The sequence below is a fragment of the Hermetia illucens genome, chromosome 5 (assembly GCF_905115235.1).
Source record: "Hermetia illucens chromosome 5, iHerIll2.2.curated.20191125, whole genome shotgun sequence".
Classification (NCBI taxonomy): Eukaryota; Metazoa; Arthropoda; class Insecta; order Diptera; family Stratiomyidae; genus Hermetia; species Hermetia illucens.
Window position 1 is genome coordinate 4,021,556 of NC_051853.1, and position 17,052 is coordinate 4,038,607.

Sequence of the window (17,052 nt, forward strand, 5' to 3'; positions counted from 1 at the left end):
GAAAACCCGAAGAAGTCAGCTTTAGACTGACTCTTGACACAAAAATGAGCTTTTTCGTAGTAGCAGCGGACAAGGCTGCAGCTGGAGTTTCGGCCTGAAGTCGATTACTGGAAAAATATTGGGGATCCTGCGTCTAGCAGGCGACGTTTCCTGTTGAGTTCAACGCAGTCTATTCTGCTCTATTGCACAGAACTCTTGGCAAGGAGTATTGTAAATGCCTTGCACAAGTACAGAGACGAGAGGCTTTACGAGTGGCATCTGTCTACCGCATTTTCTCTGAACCGGCCGTGATGGTGATCCTCGTTGTCTTTCTTGCTAAGGAGCGTAAAGCCATATACAAGCGCAAGGGAGGTGGTTGCTCGTGAAGAACGGCAACGTATACTAGACGAGTGGCAACTCTCTTGGTAAAATGAGACTAGAGGCGGAGAGACTGCGCGGCTCATTACCAACTTAGCATCGTGGCTGAATCGGAAACATGGTGAGATTGACTATTTCCATTGCCAGCTGCTAAGTGGGCATTGAGGTTTCAGTCTTATCTGCATAGGATTGGAACGGCATGATCTCCTGATTGTGTTTTGCAATAGAGTTGTGGATGACGCCCATCATGCTTTTTTTCTTGTGGAAGTTGGGATGGGAGTCGTCGGCAGCTCTATTTAAACACAGGTGATTTTTCGCCAGGCAACATTGTCGAGGAGGTGCTGAGGAGAGTTGACAGGTTGAGTCGTCTGGCGCATTACGCTCGAGTTCTTCTCGTTGCAAAGAAGATAGAGCTCGACCGGTGGAGGGGAGGGATGGCCTCTCCTCTCCAGTTGGCGATAGGAACTCCCTGATCACGCAAGGCGGGAGAGCTCGGGAGCTAGCCCGAAGTAATGTGACAAACGGTTCCAGGCTAGCTATCTGACGATGGGGAGGTATTTAGTTGGTAGTCCGACGACGTACCCTTGCGGGAGTCCAACACTCTGTGCGTAAGTGCATTCACCTACCCTAAATAAGCTAAATACGGGACTTGTTTGAATCGCATAACACTCGGCGTCGAATCATAAGAAGAAAATCAATTTTAGGTAATAATATATTTAATATATTTCGCTTATAAAATATAAGTACAACGAAAAAGCCAAAAAACTTACAAAAACAAACACAATAATTCGACTCACTTTTCAAACATGCAGCGGTTATTCTAATACATAATAACTTTTCAAAATTGCTTCTTTTGCTTCTTTCTAAGTTAAAACATTCCATCGGAACGTGCAACTGGAATGAGTACAATTATGAAAATGGCAAAGTTCCTTAAAGCTAATTTCCAATCACTTGGGATCGCATATGGTAAAAGGACCTGTGTAAGACGATGCACTTCGTGCGATGCACAGACAAAAATGAATGTCGTGATGATCATATTCATAGTCGGGAATCCCGGCAAGAGCACCAGAACCCCATGTCTATCAGCAGCCAGCCAAATATGATACTGACAAATGAACAGTTCCAGTGAGATTCGACCGAACCACGCGAAAAAAGTCGAGTAGCGCGTTCGAAGTATACCCGATATATTTCGAAGTACTAAGTATCCAATGATGGGAATGAAAACGATGTAGGAATGAATTTCATCACAATCCAGCTTGTTGCGGCAAATGAATGAGAACGAAGTGTACAATCCGACACCGAGGATTGCCGCTAGGGTTCCGATCAGAGAAACACGCCGAGAAAACAGGTTGCCGTGATTGTTGTCGTCGAAGATATTGTTCCTTTGAGCTATGTGGAAAATTGCGGCGAATATCATACCGTAGGTGATGGTATAGCGATCCAGCTTCCATTGATACCACCAGTCGTGTATGTCATCGTCAGTTGTTACAAACAAGGCTTTCCAAGGTCTGGTCACGAAAATCCTTTCAAAGAACACTTCGGACATATACAGTATTGTTACCACACTCAGGATCCCGACGATTTTGATCACCAAGTACAGATAGTGATAGCCGTTACTTTCGACACTCTGCGATGTTATTTGCGGCGGCAATGCCAGCAGAAAGTACACCATGCATATCCAAAACGATATGAGCGGGACAAAGTAATAAAATTGATATGGACGGTTCATGCAAAAGCACAATATGACTGTTATGAAATTAGTCCTGAACATGACCTGCAAAAATCGGACGATCCCTGCATTGCCTGTTTGCCACATGAAGGTGAAATGACTGTATCCGTTCAGAAACAAATAGGCGCTGATAAGCACTTTGATATGCATTTGGATAGGCATCACGCGGTCTGCTCCAGTCATGTAGTAGATGAGAATCACAAGGAGCATCCAACCTTTCAGTTCGTCAGTTTGATCTCTGTTCAGGACCTTCGTGAATCGACTGTCCTCTGTAAAGAATAGGCCCAAGGCGAAGACATATCCAACGGGGATCCAAAAACTAAATTCGGAATAATATTTGTTCTCTTTCATGAAAAAATTTGTCCGGTCGCAGAGGTAAAAGTAAGCGAGAATAATGCCCAAGGTAGCTGCAGCCACAATAGGAATTGAGAAATCCGTGGCAACAGCCACGTTTCCATTGCTGCCTTGGCTCAAAGGCATGTAGAGTGTGTTTCCGCGGAAATATAAGAACCATCGACGGAGGAAAATGCCCAGGGCGAGTGTAATTCTGAAAGTTTACAGAAGAGTTTGGATAGAATCTCGAATTGGGTTAAACGGACTCCATTGACAGTGTAAAGAGATACTTACATAACTCCGAAAACGGAATAAGTAACGATTTGTAAAATCGTGTATGGTTCGGCACTGCTGCAGCAGGTCCCATCGTTGAAGTTCATATAATCATTGCAGTACATATTCAGCAAAATCTGAACATTGTGTCTTAGAGCTAACGAGCTTAGCTTATAACCGTCGACCGCCTGGTCAAGCAGTCCGTTGGCTATACTATTCGAGGATTCCCAAATTTGAGCTGCTGTGTACTTGAAAACTTGGTAGGCTACTTTGTTATACTTATCGATATCATCGTTCTGTACGTTCTTCCACTCATCTGGAAGCTTATCTTCATTTACACGGTCTTGTAGTCTCCAAAGTACTCGCGATTTTTTCGCCACCACCTTATCAAAAGGTGGAATTAATCGAGTTAAATTCTTTTCATATGCTTGAAGCAGACTCTCCGTCAGGTTGCCATTTTGGAATTTACTGTGAACGAATCCAATAACTATAAGAGAAGGAGGGCTATCCTCACGTTCGTATTTTGCAAACTCATCGAGGACTATATCTGAGAGTTCGTTGGCGCGTATGTAGTTCACCCGAAGTTTCAATTTGTAATCCACGAATTCGTCACTTTTCTTATCCTCGGATGCGAAAACGGATCCATTGTCATCGTCGGTTGGATGTAACTGATTAATGAATGACTGAAAGAGCATTCGTATTTGAAGGTTGCCAATGAAGACAACATGGTTCTGGTTTCCCCAGAAGGCAAGATAGCGCAGACATCGACGAGCGTCACTGAAATGTGCAAAACGGAAAATATTATGTTTTGGACTCATAAAGAAAAAGCTGAGATAGATCCGTGACAATCGATAATAGTTTTAACACCAGATGGAAGTTGAAGAAGACAACCGTGAACAGTCTAGAGAAAGAGTTTAATGTGCTACGTCACTGATTAAAAGTGTCGATATAATACAAGGAGAGCATTTCAAAATCCGTCGAAGAAGTTCACGCCTAAGCCGGCCGAAGCCGAACTTAATTTTCGTTTAAGAATTAAGGCAGTCCTGAGTCCGCCATCTACTTGATGGCGAACTTGACCTTGTTCGGCGGGTTTTCATTCGCAATGATATTTTTGCGTTTTTATATAAACGAACGATCAACACCCAGTAACCACTTCAGCTATGCTACTTCTAGGACAGAAGTTAGGCAGTGTCTGATGTGTTGAATCTGTCATGGACAAAACTGCAAGTCGTCTCCCCCAAAGTTGAGCCTCGGATCGCATCGGATCGGAAATACAACGACGATTAGGGCAATGGAAAAAGGCCTACGCGTTTGGAACTTGCAATGTCCGCTACCTATTCAGAAGAAAGAATTGGTATTTCGAGTGAAAACAAAATTTTTTACGGTGCATCGTTCTGGTACCGAAACTCGTAAAATTGAGTCTTTTTTCTCAGAATGTAATAAGCTACAATTAGTTTATAATAATGTACTTATAAATAGTTATTTACTCGACGCGTGTACAGTTGCGCTACTGACTCGAAACAGGCCCGCCTTCGTTGGCGGTCCGAAACAGGGAGAAGTGCACCACGCCAGCGGTAGTTCAGTGCATCGGCGTTTAGACTACCGGCGATATAGGCCACCGTTCATGTCCCCGCTGTGCCGCCACTTCACTGAAATCGCGCGGGTTCACCGGGGGAATCCGGGCAGTGATTCCGCCAATGTTGTTACCGGATAAACCTGACGCTTCGCGAAAGCTTTCAGTCTCGACAAGGAGACCCCCCTTAATGGGCTGTGCGAAGGTAGAGGAGGACTGCCACCATGACGAATCGTTGGAAGCCATTAAGGCGGCCTTTAGCGTCTGGTGCCAACGTTCCAGGATCCCGTTGGACTGCAGATAGTATGCAATTGCCATTTGAAACCCAGGAGCTTACCTAACTCCGAGAAAAGAGTAGACTCAAATTACATTTCCTGATCCGTGATGATTGCGGCGGGTACACAAAAGCGCGGGATCCATTCTCGACAGAGGGACTCGGCACATGATTGCGCCGCAATGCTAGTCAGAGGTAATTGCTTCAGGTAGCTGCGTAAGCCTGTCGCTGACTGTGGACAATATTTATATCCGTGGAAGTGTCGCAAAGGGCCAACAATGTCGAGATGGATGGTGTGGAAGCGCTTGGTCGACGGAGGGAATAGGCCTACTTTTTTTTCTACGTGCGTGTTGATCTTACACTTCCGGCACACGATGCACTGTTATTGTTTATGGAACACGGCCAGTGTTTTCCGGTGACTAGCCGGTTCGCCATTCTGATGCCTTGCGAAAATCGGCCGGAATAAATGGCCTAGGTCCTTTGTATGAGGTCTCACAGAATAAGTAAGAGTTTGAGCCGAAAATAGGAGACTATTTGAACTTGTATTTGTAGTTTGTCCTAAGGCTCTGCGTCGTCTTTCTGCGTCACGGCGATTACCGTACAATCGACCGCGGCGGGGACTGTGGCCTCCGAGATTCGTGACAAAGCGTCCACAATGACGTTCTCTTTTCTAGACTCGTGATGGATGTAGGAGGTAAAGTGGATTATGAAGCTCAGTTGCCGAAGTTAGCGAGCTTTATCGGGTTTTTAAGCGCAAATGTAAGGGGCTTGTGGTCCGTGAAAAAAAGTGGAAGTATTCAATAGAGTGGTACGCGACGAGTAGCTGACGATCGTAAGTGCTGTATTTATGTTGCGCTGGGTTGAGTTGTTTCGAGAAGAAGCTCAACGGTAGCCAGGTTTGGTTCACCCGTTGGTGAAGAGCGACGCCTACCACTGTGTGTGAGATATCGACGAACACGACTAGGGGTGCATCTGGCCGAGGAAATACTAGAAGTGTAGCATCAGCAAGCTGTAGTTTGACAGTTTCACACGTCTGGACGGTCTCAGTAGACCACGCAACCTCGCGGATGTCTTTTGTTTTGTGTCCAGACAAGTAAGCGTTGAGGATGGCTTGGTGATGAGCCTTAGGGAGGAAACGACGATAGAAGTTTAACATGCACAAGAACCTTCACAGATCCTTTGCCATAGTTGACAGAAGAAAGTTTTTGATCGCTTCAAAGTTTTCTGGGTCTAGTCGAATTCCGTCAGTGGTGATCATATGTCCGAGAGATTTCATCAGCTTTTGTAGGAATTTGTATTTTTCAAAGTTGAGAATGAACCCGGCCTCAAGGAGATGCTGAAAATCCACTAACTGCTCAGATTCGGAAGAAAAGGCGACCAAAACATCATTAATGTAGATGAAACACAAGTTCAAGTTTTGTAGAACAGAATGAATGAATCTCGAAAATGTCTGCGCAGCGTTACACAAGACAAATGTCTCCCTGGTAAACTCTAAGAGTCCGAAAGGTGTGCAAATAGCCGTTTTCGGTATGTCTTCGGGAGTTACAGGAATTGGTGATACGCCAAGCCAAATCTAAGGTCGTGAAAACACGGCAGTTCATGAATGAATGCGTAAAGTCATGGATGAGTGGAATAGCCTGAGCATTCAGCCGACTGTAATCTCCACAAGGCCTCCATTCGTTGTTTGGTTTAGGGACTATATGGAGTCGATATGACCAACAGCCAGCTGGAAGAAACTACTTTCAGTAGTGATGCTGCGATATTTTGGGAGGTGTGAGCGAAAGCGATGCTCGGCAGTGTCCTCGAAAATAATGGACAGGTTTTTTTCCTGACGACTTTAAAGAGATTGCGGGGTCAACCAAGGCTTTATTTTGCAGATACAACAGCACATAGAAACACAGGATGTCTGCGTCTAAAATGGGGGTACTAATGTCAGCCAAAACGAATCGCCAAGAAAAGGCTCGGTGCAATTCGAAACTTACGTTCACTTGCCTGTAGCCGTAAGTGCGGATGGGAGAGGAGTTCGCAGCAGCCAGTCACAAGTTTTGCGGTATTAAGGCACATGGACGAGGAGCGGGGAGAATTGACAGCTCCGATAATTAATTAATTCTTCAGTTTCTTGGGCTGGTCGTTGCTTCGTTGTTGTCATTTGTTGCAAGCACGTTCTGCTTTCCGATGCCGTATCGCTGCTACTTAATGACTTGTTGTTTTATTTGCAACTGACATTGAATGACTTGCTGCTGTGGTGTGTCAGAAGTTGCTGAGTTATCTGCTCTGAATTCGGCAAGGTTATCGTGACTAGCAGTTGATTCCGTGCTGGCACAACTCTGAGAGCATTGCGGACGTTTGCACAGTTTCAGTGCACTTCCAGGCGGACGCGTGATTAAAGACACGTTGCCAGACCGACTCTGCACCGCACTTGTTTCATGCTCTCTGACTATAAACATTTGTTAATGTTGAGAACGGCGGTGGGTCTGGTCTAAGTTGTGTAAGTCACGGTGCGTATCAAAGTTAGTGGAGCCGCAAGCACACCACGGACGTTGTTATGTTCTCGTAAGAGTCTGAAAGGCGAACTGAATATCCCTCGTCTGATGAAGCCGTAGATGAATTCATTGAAAATGTGGAGAACTCGCGGTTGCCGAGAATCAACAACAGGTCCCACCTTTATACTCTTTCTTCTTCTTCAGCCTTTGTCCCGTTCACAAGCGGGGTCGGCTCGTCGTGATCGGCTTTGCCATTTGGCTCTATCGAATGCCTGATCTGGGTGCAATCTCGAGGCTTTCAAATCCCCATCTAGCGTATCAAGCCACCGTTGTTTAGGTTTGCCTTTTGGTCGTTTACCATCGACTTCGATATTCAGACCAATGTTGGCAAGTGAATTCTACGGGAATTTGTGCACTTACACATGGAACCAACTGCCTGAAATTGCATTTATGCGACTGCGGTCAGATTTTCTTCGCCCCGCTTTGTTTGCGTTGTTTTCAATGTACCAGGCTCTGATAAACGAATAATGAATTAGCAACTTTTTTTGGTTTTGTTACGTTGCATTTAAGACGAAAATCCCCGCAATTTGCGACAAAGTTGCCGGACAGTACGTCCGTCATTGTTTTCCGAATAGTCGGGGTCACCAATATTGGGTTATCTCATTACGTTTGTCATTTTTGTTTTATTTTTAAGCGAAATTAACAATTATCATTTTTAACTGAACTTCTATAATTTTCCGTCGTTTTGTTAAGAATATGCAGTTGCATAGGTTCGCTCTCGCTGGCGATTGGAATAAGAAGGGAGAATGGTAATGCAGGTGGTAGTTCAGTGCATCGGCGGAGGCGCGTACACTGCCGGCCATGCAGTCTGTGGTTCACGTCTCCGCTATGCCGCCACATAACGACACGAGGAACTTGGCTTAATCGCTAAAAGAAGACAAATCGAGTTAGGTATACATGCCTTCTCGTGCTAGTGACATTGTTTCTACTGTTGAATACCAAAATACTAGATATTTCAACCACTCATTCTACACACTGTTTTGTTGAGAACCAATGTCGTAAGTTTCGGATACGTGTCAGATGTAATGCCGTTGGGAACAGGAAGAAATACCGACGAAGAAGTCCATACTAGGAAGGAAGACTGACGAGCGTTATCAACGGACCCCAATAAGAGGCGAAAATGGAAGATACATCGTGCGGCTGCCTTTCAAGGAAGATCTGCTGGCTCCTTCTATGAAACACGTGATTGTTTGTTACAATCAATTGGAAGCCAAGCTAATGAAACATCAAGATTTGCATGCTGAATATGACAAACGTATCTGCGAATATTTTGAGTTGGGCCATATGGAGAAAGTGCCTAAGGAGGAAATTTATAAGCGATCGTCGTATTCAATGCTTCCCAATAAAACATCGACTGACAAGCCACTCAACGACATTCTACTGGTAGGAACTGTTCAAATGGACATTATTGAAATTTTGCTAAGATGGAGAACTCATCGCATTGGTCTCAATGGAGACATAGGGAAGATGTATAGGATAGTGCAAGGGAGCAGCGAGGACATTGATTTCCAACGAATAGTTTACCGGTTGTCTCCTTCGGATGTAATAAAACATTTTCGAATAAAAACTGTGGTATTTGGAGAGGCCAGTGAAAGTTATTTAGATACAAGAACTGTGAATGAGTTAGCAAAAAATTAGGATAGGTTTCCGGATTGTGTAAAGCACGTAGAAAATGATTGTTACGTCGATGATATGACAACGGGTGCCGAAACGGAGGAAAAGGCGATTAAATTGCCGAAGCATCTAAAAAGTCTGCTCAAGATGAGTGGTTTTAACATGCGTAAATGGATATCCAATAGCCGAATGATTATGGAGCAGATTCCAGAAGAAGATCGAGGAATAACGTATTCACTAAGTAAAAACCTAGCGCATACCCTAAAGACATTAGGTTTGGAGTCAACAAAGTTACAAAAACGTCGGTGACATCAGCATTTAATAATAATAATAATCGTCAATTCCGCCGTAGCCGGTCCGAAGTCCGGTTGTGAAAGGAGAAGGGATGGATAGCTTCAGTCTGAATAGCTGTACGCCACCGCACCGTCTCGGGGCGTAGGTGAGGAACATGCAGGAACTTTGCAGTCTTGTAGATTACTCACTGAGGAAGTTATCCCCACACCTGGCAGTTAAGTATAAAATGCAAATCCATCTATGAGAAGAAGGAATTTAAGGTCCAATACGTATAACCGGCGGGAGTCGGCTGACTTGGTGACTGGGTCGGGCTCCCGTAATGCACAGCACGGCGTCGAAGTCGCTAGTCGTGGGGCGGTTCGGCGTCTAGGCGCCTGATGCAGCTGTTTCGCCACAATCTGTGGTGACCAATTTAGCAGGTTCGCATAGGCAGCGGATGAAGTGGACTGAAGAAATGAACCTATTCATCATCCGTTCCTACTACGAAATAATGGCGGGGCGGGTACATGTTGCCGCCCCTTGTTGCCCCAGAGATTCGTCGAACGTTTCCCGCAATGCGCGCACGTGACTGCGCAGTGAATCGCAGATCAGTATCGCTTTATAATTCGCAGCGACACAATAACAGCCATCATCCGGGAGCGTGTTTCACTTGAGGTCATCGGGGAAACTGGTGACCGAGAGTCGATGGGGGCAGAGGCGGCGGCATCAACAACACCACGGCGCACAGCAGCGAACAGTTTCAGTACTCGTCGAAGCACTCTTCTGCACCGTCTAGTTGAGGTTTCCGCTGAGGTTCGGGACGAATTCCAAAGAGCGTATGTATAGAATTCTCCGACAGGATCCTTTGCATAGACCAGGTATTCCCAGGCTCTATGCATCTCCAGGAATTCTATCTCAAATCAATGATGAGATTGCATCTCGACAGTGTGGTGATATATCGCTGCTGCAACTCACTTGTGTATTGTGGTGCAGTTACGACTGTCAGATTGCCGGGCAGAAAATTCGCTTTCGCGTTATTGGTTTGAGTGACCAAAGAAATCCACCATGGAAAACTCGTCTGGAATGTCGGCGGGAAACACTAAGGCAGGATATTGCAGCACTGGCAATGCCAGCAGACGGATGAGCAATAAAGTGCAGAGGATCTACAGAAACTAAACTATCACTTGTTCCGCGGTCTCGCTTGCACGCTCAGGCTCAGACAGAATCTGACACTTTTTCATGGGTGCAGCCGGTGTTAATCGATTTATAACACGTTATTATGTTAAACAAGTCGGGAAACCGGAAGCTGGACGCTTCAGGTATGAAAGGTTTTGTGTATTTCTCCATATGCATGTATGTAAGTACCAAAAGTAATAAAGTCGGCTAGTGAACCGAAATTGAAAGAAAATAAGAATGATGGTTGGACTAAGGTCGTGAATAAAAAAATCCAGCGTGGGAAAAACCGACGGCTTTCGTAACTAAGTTATAAACTCACTTGGGGAGAATGCCGCGGTTCGTTTCCAAAAATATGAAGTCTATATACAATGCAAGGATCTCGATGAGGTAACATCCAGAGAAGAGATCTGCACTGCCTTGAAGGAACAATTCAAGTTGGAGGAATTCAGAGAAGAATCTATCTGAGCCTAAGAAAAGCTTATGGCCGTACTCAAACGGCCACAATGCGACTGCCGGTGGAGTCAGCGCAGAAGTTGTTGGCCGTGGGGAAGGTTCGGATTGGATGGGTTATTTGCCGACTAAGGGAACAGATCTCTTTAAAAAGGTGCTTCAAATGTCTAATGTTTGGACACTTCGCGAAGGCATGTACTAGCGGCATCGATCGGTCCGATCGATGTCGAAGATGTGGGGAAAAAGGACATATTGCCAAGGAGTTCAGTAGAGGCCCCCAATGCATTTTGTGTGAAGAAAAGGACGGAAGGGATAACCGACATATTGCCGGAAGTGGTAAATGCCCAGAATTTAGAAATGCGTTAACTGCAGTGAAAAAATGAGGTTAATACAAATAAACCTTAATCATTGCAGGGTCGCACAAGATTTGCTTGCGCAGACCACTTACGAATCCGCAATGGAGATTGCTATCATTAGTGAACCGTACAGAAATCTTGACGCTGGTGTATGGGTCACAGATTCGACTGGTGGAGCGGCGATATGGGCGTGCGGTCGTCAAGCCATACAATATAGCATGAGTCAGGCGGCTAGAGGCTTTGTGTGGGAAAAAATAAGCGGTATATTCGTATATAGCTGTTACGCCCCACCGAGCCTCACACTGCCTGAGTTTGAAGATCTGCCAGACGATCTTGTTCACGACGCAAGGCGACGAAGTCCAAAGGTGATAGCCGGCGATTTTAATGCGTGGGTTATCGAGTAGGGCAGCAAAGAGAATAACGCAAGGGGCGGTGCTTATTAGAAGCATTCGCCCAGTTGGATTTGGTCCTGGACAACGAAGGCGATAAAAACACTTATCGGAAAAGGGGAACTGGTTCAATTGTAGATTTGACTTTTGTCAGCCCTGCGTAGGCACGTGACATGTCCTGGAAAGTTAGCGAGGAGTTCACGTACAGCGACCACCAGGCAATCATCTTTGAACTAAGGATGGAGTCACAAGGCAGGAGACCCGCACCCCTGAAGCCGAAATCCAGAGGAACACCAGGATGGTCTGCCAAAGCGATGGATGAGCAGACATTCATGGAGGTGTGGCTAGACTTGCCTAGCAAAGCAGGCACCTCTACGGATAGAGCTCTCCATGTCACACAGAGCATCTCTAAAGTATGTGACGCGTCGATGCCTAGGAGATGCCCATTCCCCACTATAAGACCCAATTATTGGTGGAATAGTGAACTTGCCAGCCTTCGATCGATTTGCCACAGAGCCAGATGAATGGCTCAGAGGGCAATAGGTAGGATCGATTAGGGGCAAAAGGAACATGCCTATATGGAAGCTCGCAAAAACCTCAAGCTCGCCATCCAGCGGTGTAAGAGGGAAATTTTTTAAGGAGCTCTGTTCGGAAGCGGACATAAATCCGTGGGGTAGCGCCTATAAAATCGTGACAGGACGATTAAGAGGCCGATCGTCTCCGCAGATCACGTGCACTACACTCTTGTTGAAAATAATCCAGGGGTTATTTCCCCAGCAAGACCGGGGTACTGACACCTTCTAGCGCCCCCCGAATGTGACGTCGATTCCACCAGTCACCAGGGACGAGCTGATGGAGATCTGCAGTCGAATAGGCGTCAGTAAAGCCCCGGGTCTTGACGGCATACCCAACAAGGCGTTCAAACTTGCCGTCAAATGTAGACCGGATATGTTCGCGGAGCTGATCGAAACGTACATGTCGAAGGGTATCTTTCTTGCACCATGGAAGCGGCAGAAGCTGGTGCTGCTGTCTAAAGCTGGAAAACCTCCAGGGGAACCGTCCTCCTATAGACCTATATGTCTTCTAGACACTATGGGGAAAATGTTGGAGCGGGTCATTTATAATAGATTACTTCCAGTCGTCGAGAGCCAAGGGGCCCTTTCAGATAGGCAGTATGGGTTCCGTAAAGCCAGATCAACCATTGATGCCATCAAAATGGTTGCTGGCTTGGCCGAAAATGCAATTCACGGAAGGGGTTGTACTAGCAAATATTGCGTGGTGTTGACCCTGGATGTGAGGAATGCATTCAACTCGGCCAATTGGAACCTTATACGAAAGTCTCTGGCGACGATTGGTGTTCCCACCTAATTCGCCGCTATTATCGATAGCTACTTGAAAGAGCGGACACTCTGGTACGATACCGATGATGGACCCAAAGAGTACGTTGTCTCCGCGGGGGTCCCACAGGGCTCTGTACTGGGCCCACTACTGTGGAACATAATGTATAATGATGTGCTTAACCTTCCGGTTCCGGAGGAAGCCACGGTGGTGGGTTATGCCGATGATATAGCACTGGTTGTGGTCGCAAAGCATCTCGAGGATGCTGAGTTGCACTCAAACGAAGTAATCAGTGTTGTTAAGGATTGGTGCTGGACTGGTACTCGCGGAGGAATAGACGGAATCGATCCTCATCACTAAACGCCCCAAAAGAAATTACGCCTGCATTAGAATCGGGAATCGTATCATCACTTCCAAGCCGGCCGTCAAATACTTGAGGGTGATGATAGACGGAGGGTTTAATTTTAAGCAGCACATAGAGCATACTTGTAAAAGTGCATCCACCACGAGTATGGCTCTGGCAAGGATGATGCCGAACGTAGGAGGCCCGCGGCATACTTGCAGGCTGCTCATAGCCAGGGTGGTGAGCTCTATCATGCTGTATGCAGTCCCAGTTTGGGGAAAAGCACTACAGGTTTTAGGCAATACACATAAACTGAATACGGTTTACCGAAGAACATTACTAAGGGTGTGTTCTGCCTTCAGGACCGCCTCAGACGATGCAGCGTTCATCATCTCAAGAATGATGCCGATTGACATCCTGGCAACCGAAATGATGAACATTTATAACACCAGGTCCATCTCTCCCTTATCTCAGGTGGTGGTAGTCGGGGTTTTAGTGCGTAAAAATCCCACACTGTGGCGTACCCAGGCCAGAGCTTTTTGAAGATATCCACCTCCTCAAAAAAAAAAAAGACAGACAGACAGTAAATCGATTTTAATAAGATTTTGAGTTTACACAAAACCTTAAAAAGGAATGAAACAAATGCAGTCTTGTTCAAACGGAACAGGTAACAGAAAATAACACCGGAGAAGAGACTATGGAGATCTCCCATGTCCCCATAATAGAAGTGGATAGCCCTCGGGGGCACTAAACTTAGCTCATATAGGTTTTGGTATGATACGTCGTACTATGGAAGCTCGATTTAAAATATTTAGTAATTAATACATCGTTCAATAAGTCCCGGGACTAGCGTAGAGATGGTGCTAATAATGCCATTTATATACCAAGGTTCAGAAGTACCAACCTTCAGATAAGATGTGTCAAAATTTGATGTAATTCGAAACATAACCAAGAAAGCTATAGTGGTTAAAGTGACGCTACCTTTACAATCGTGAAAAAATGGACCAAAACGAGTTTCGTGTGTTGATAAAACATTGTTTTCTAATGGGGAAAAAACACTGTTCAAGCTCAGCAATGGCTTGAAAAACGTTATCCGGACTCTACTCCGTCGAAAACAACCATTTGTCGGTGGTATGCTGACTTGAAACGCGGTCGTGCTGATACAAATGATGCGGAACGTTCGGGTCGGCCAAATGAGGGAGTAACTCCCGAAAACAAGCAAGTATTGAAAATCGTGATGGGTGACCGCAAAATGAAAGTGCGCGAGATAGCTAAGATGGTGAACATATCAACTGGTAGTGCATTTACTATTTTGCACCAAAAATTGGCTATGAAAAAGGTTTTTTCCAAATGGGTGCCGCGTTTGCTCACAATGGAACAAAAGCAACAACGTATCAATGATTCGGAGAGCTGTTTGGCACTGTTTACTAGCAATAAACAGGATTTTTTGCGTCGATATGTGACAGTGGACGAAACATGGATTCACCATTTCACTCCAGAGTCAAGTCGGCAGTCAGCTGAATGGCGTACGACCGGTGAAAGCCGCCCGGAGCGTCCAAAAACGCAACAGTCGGCCGGCAGTGATGGCGTCCGTATTCTGGGATGCAAATGTTATAATTTTCATTGACTACCTCGAAAAAGGAAAAACCATCAATAGTGACTACTACATGGTGTTATTGGATCGTTTGAAGGCCGAAACAGCGAAAAAAACGCCCACACATGAAGAAGAAGAAAGTCATCTTTCATCAAGACAACGCACCGTGCCACAAGTCAATCAAAACGATGACCAAATTCAGCGAATTAGGCTTCCAACTGTTTCCTCATCCTCCGTACTCCGCCGGATCTGGCCCCCAGCGACTGCTGGCTCTTTGCGGATCTCAAAAAGATGCTCCAGGGAAAAAGATTTGGCTCAAATGAGGAGGTGATCGCTGCCACTGAGGCTCAGTTTGAGTCAAAAGACAAATCGTTCTACAAACATGGCATTGAAAAGTTAGAGAAGCGTTGGAATGATTGTATAACCCTTGAAGGAGATTATGTTGATGAATAATAAAGAATTTTGCCGATAAAATGTTGTTTTCATAGTTAGTCCCGGGACTTATTGAACGATTTGTTATTTTTACTTCTGGTTAGAGGTTTTCCTGCCTCTCTACATGAAATCGATGTATTTTCTCAAGATTCCTTGACAGAAAATGAGAGATTTAGTAGAAGTCCCCTTGCAGGCAAAGATAAATTTACGATTAACGAGAACAAGTGGAAATATCTGGATATTATTCAAATTTACCCATGGGAGGAGAACGTAATACATATTCTTTGCTTATGGAAGCGTCGATGAAGATGAAGTTACTTTGCCCGAGTGTGGAACTGTGACCATTTAACATTATTCCCAACATCTGGATATCTGTCCTAAGTCATATTTAGTAATCTAGTGAGGATTATAACAAAGGTTGTTCCCAACGAAATTAAAATCATTTTAGAGTAATTCCATGCCGGTACTGAGATGAGGGACATATGATCTCTTTGCTATGATAAAATCGATGCCATATAAGTTGCAACTATCTTTCGTTATCTATCACAGAGCGCCAACCACGCCTAACCGCTAGTTCGTTCTATCTTTAGTCAAGTGTAACACTTTCGTATGAGTTTCAACTCGACGTCTCACGGTGTCTTCGACTGAAACAGATCCGTGACCTGAGGCGCATCACCAGCTACACTCACGCCATTATCTCCCTGCCCTTTCCCCTAATTTCCCGCAGAAGCCCAAAAAACTCTGGTGTTAATTAATTATTTAAGAAACGTAAAAGCTGGTAATTGTGAATCATCGACTGCGTAAAGGTGGTGAAGAAAAAACTGAACAGTTCGGGAGCGCCGGCGAAACTTACGTCTGGGAGTATTTGTGCATCATGCAACCGTACGGCTGCCATTCCCGGTCACCTTTGAATCGTCCTTTGGCCAGAATCCACTTGCACGAATCGGAGCCTGCAATGAAAAATTCCAGACAGGGGTTTGGTCGATAGAGGGTAATTCAGCTGCACAGAGTCGCACGCACTGCGGGGCGAAAGTCTACTCACCGAATCTCAGATGAATCAAACCGTGGTAGACGATGAACCCGAGGACGAGGAGTAGTGCAACCTTCTTCGCGTTGGTTGCATTCAGTTGTTGTATTATGTACTCCGCCCTCGATTGTTCGCCATCGGCGCCCATCTCGATAACCGGCAATGTTTACTTTTTGTTTTGATAACTGCGTCGCTTTGACGTTTTGGACGATCAGCTGATGCAGGTGATAGCCGAGGTTTGACAATCGTTGTAGTAGGAAATGAACGATGGCTAGCGAATTTTCTCGTAGTAAAGGTCCCAACCGGAAGCTTCCACTTTCTATTGAAGGATAGAGGATACAGCATATGGAAGATGTCGTTAAATATTAACAGCAAAATTGGATTTTGCCCTCAGAGTAAATTTACGCTTTTCAAATCAAGGGTCGTTCAAGGCAGGCTTTTGATTCCAAATATTTTTTTCAAGCTGCTATTTAATTTGTATGGCGTTAAATAAAGTCGGTCAGTCTGGCTGGACTGATGATAAGTTGAGTGTAGTGCAGTTGTCATTGTGTTATTAATTCCGAATGTTTCAGATCTTTAAATGCCAAACATTATGGTTGAAGGACAGGTACATCGCGAGCAGTCGTTTGATCACATAAAAAATCGTTCAAGAATGTAGGAATTGTTTCAGCCCTCTTTCTAGGTTCAATACAGTGCAATTACTCCGGGTAACTTGATAATGTGGTGTAGAGGGGAGGAAATCTCGGTTGGCTTAGCAAAAAAAGGATTCAGTTTCCCCCATGCTCGAACTGAAGACAGCAATTTGAATGGAAGTAGCATTGGCCAATGTCCCTATCAAAAACTGGAAACAAGCTTTTCATAAGGACTGGTGGCGGAGCCTTAATGCCGCTAGGCACACCAAACTGTTCTTTTCAGAGCCAAACAAATTTACTGTAAAGTTTATCCTTTGGAAAACTAGAAAGACTTGCACAGGTATTG

General features: G+C 45.1%; 1 protein-coding gene across 1 annotated transcript; it reads right to left on the reverse strand.

Moving 5' to 3' along the window:
* Nucleotides 1–1,055: 1,055 nt before the first annotated feature.
* LOC119657447 (N-acetylneuraminate 9-O-acetyltransferase) lies at nucleotides 1,056–16,274 on the reverse strand. The gene is made up of 4 exons (XM_038064358.1): nucleotides 16,090–16,274; nucleotides 15,901–15,997; nucleotides 2,714–3,469; nucleotides 1,056–2,633 (listed from the first exon to the last, which is right to left on the reverse strand). Exons 1-4 carry the CDS (start codon nucleotides 16,220–16,222, stop codon nucleotides 1,226–1,228), a joined length of 2,394 nt encoding a protein of 797 aa, XP_037920286.1. The 5' UTR covers nucleotides 16,223–16,274; the 3' UTR covers nucleotides 1,056–1,225.
* Nucleotides 16,275–17,052: the final 778 nt, after the last annotated feature.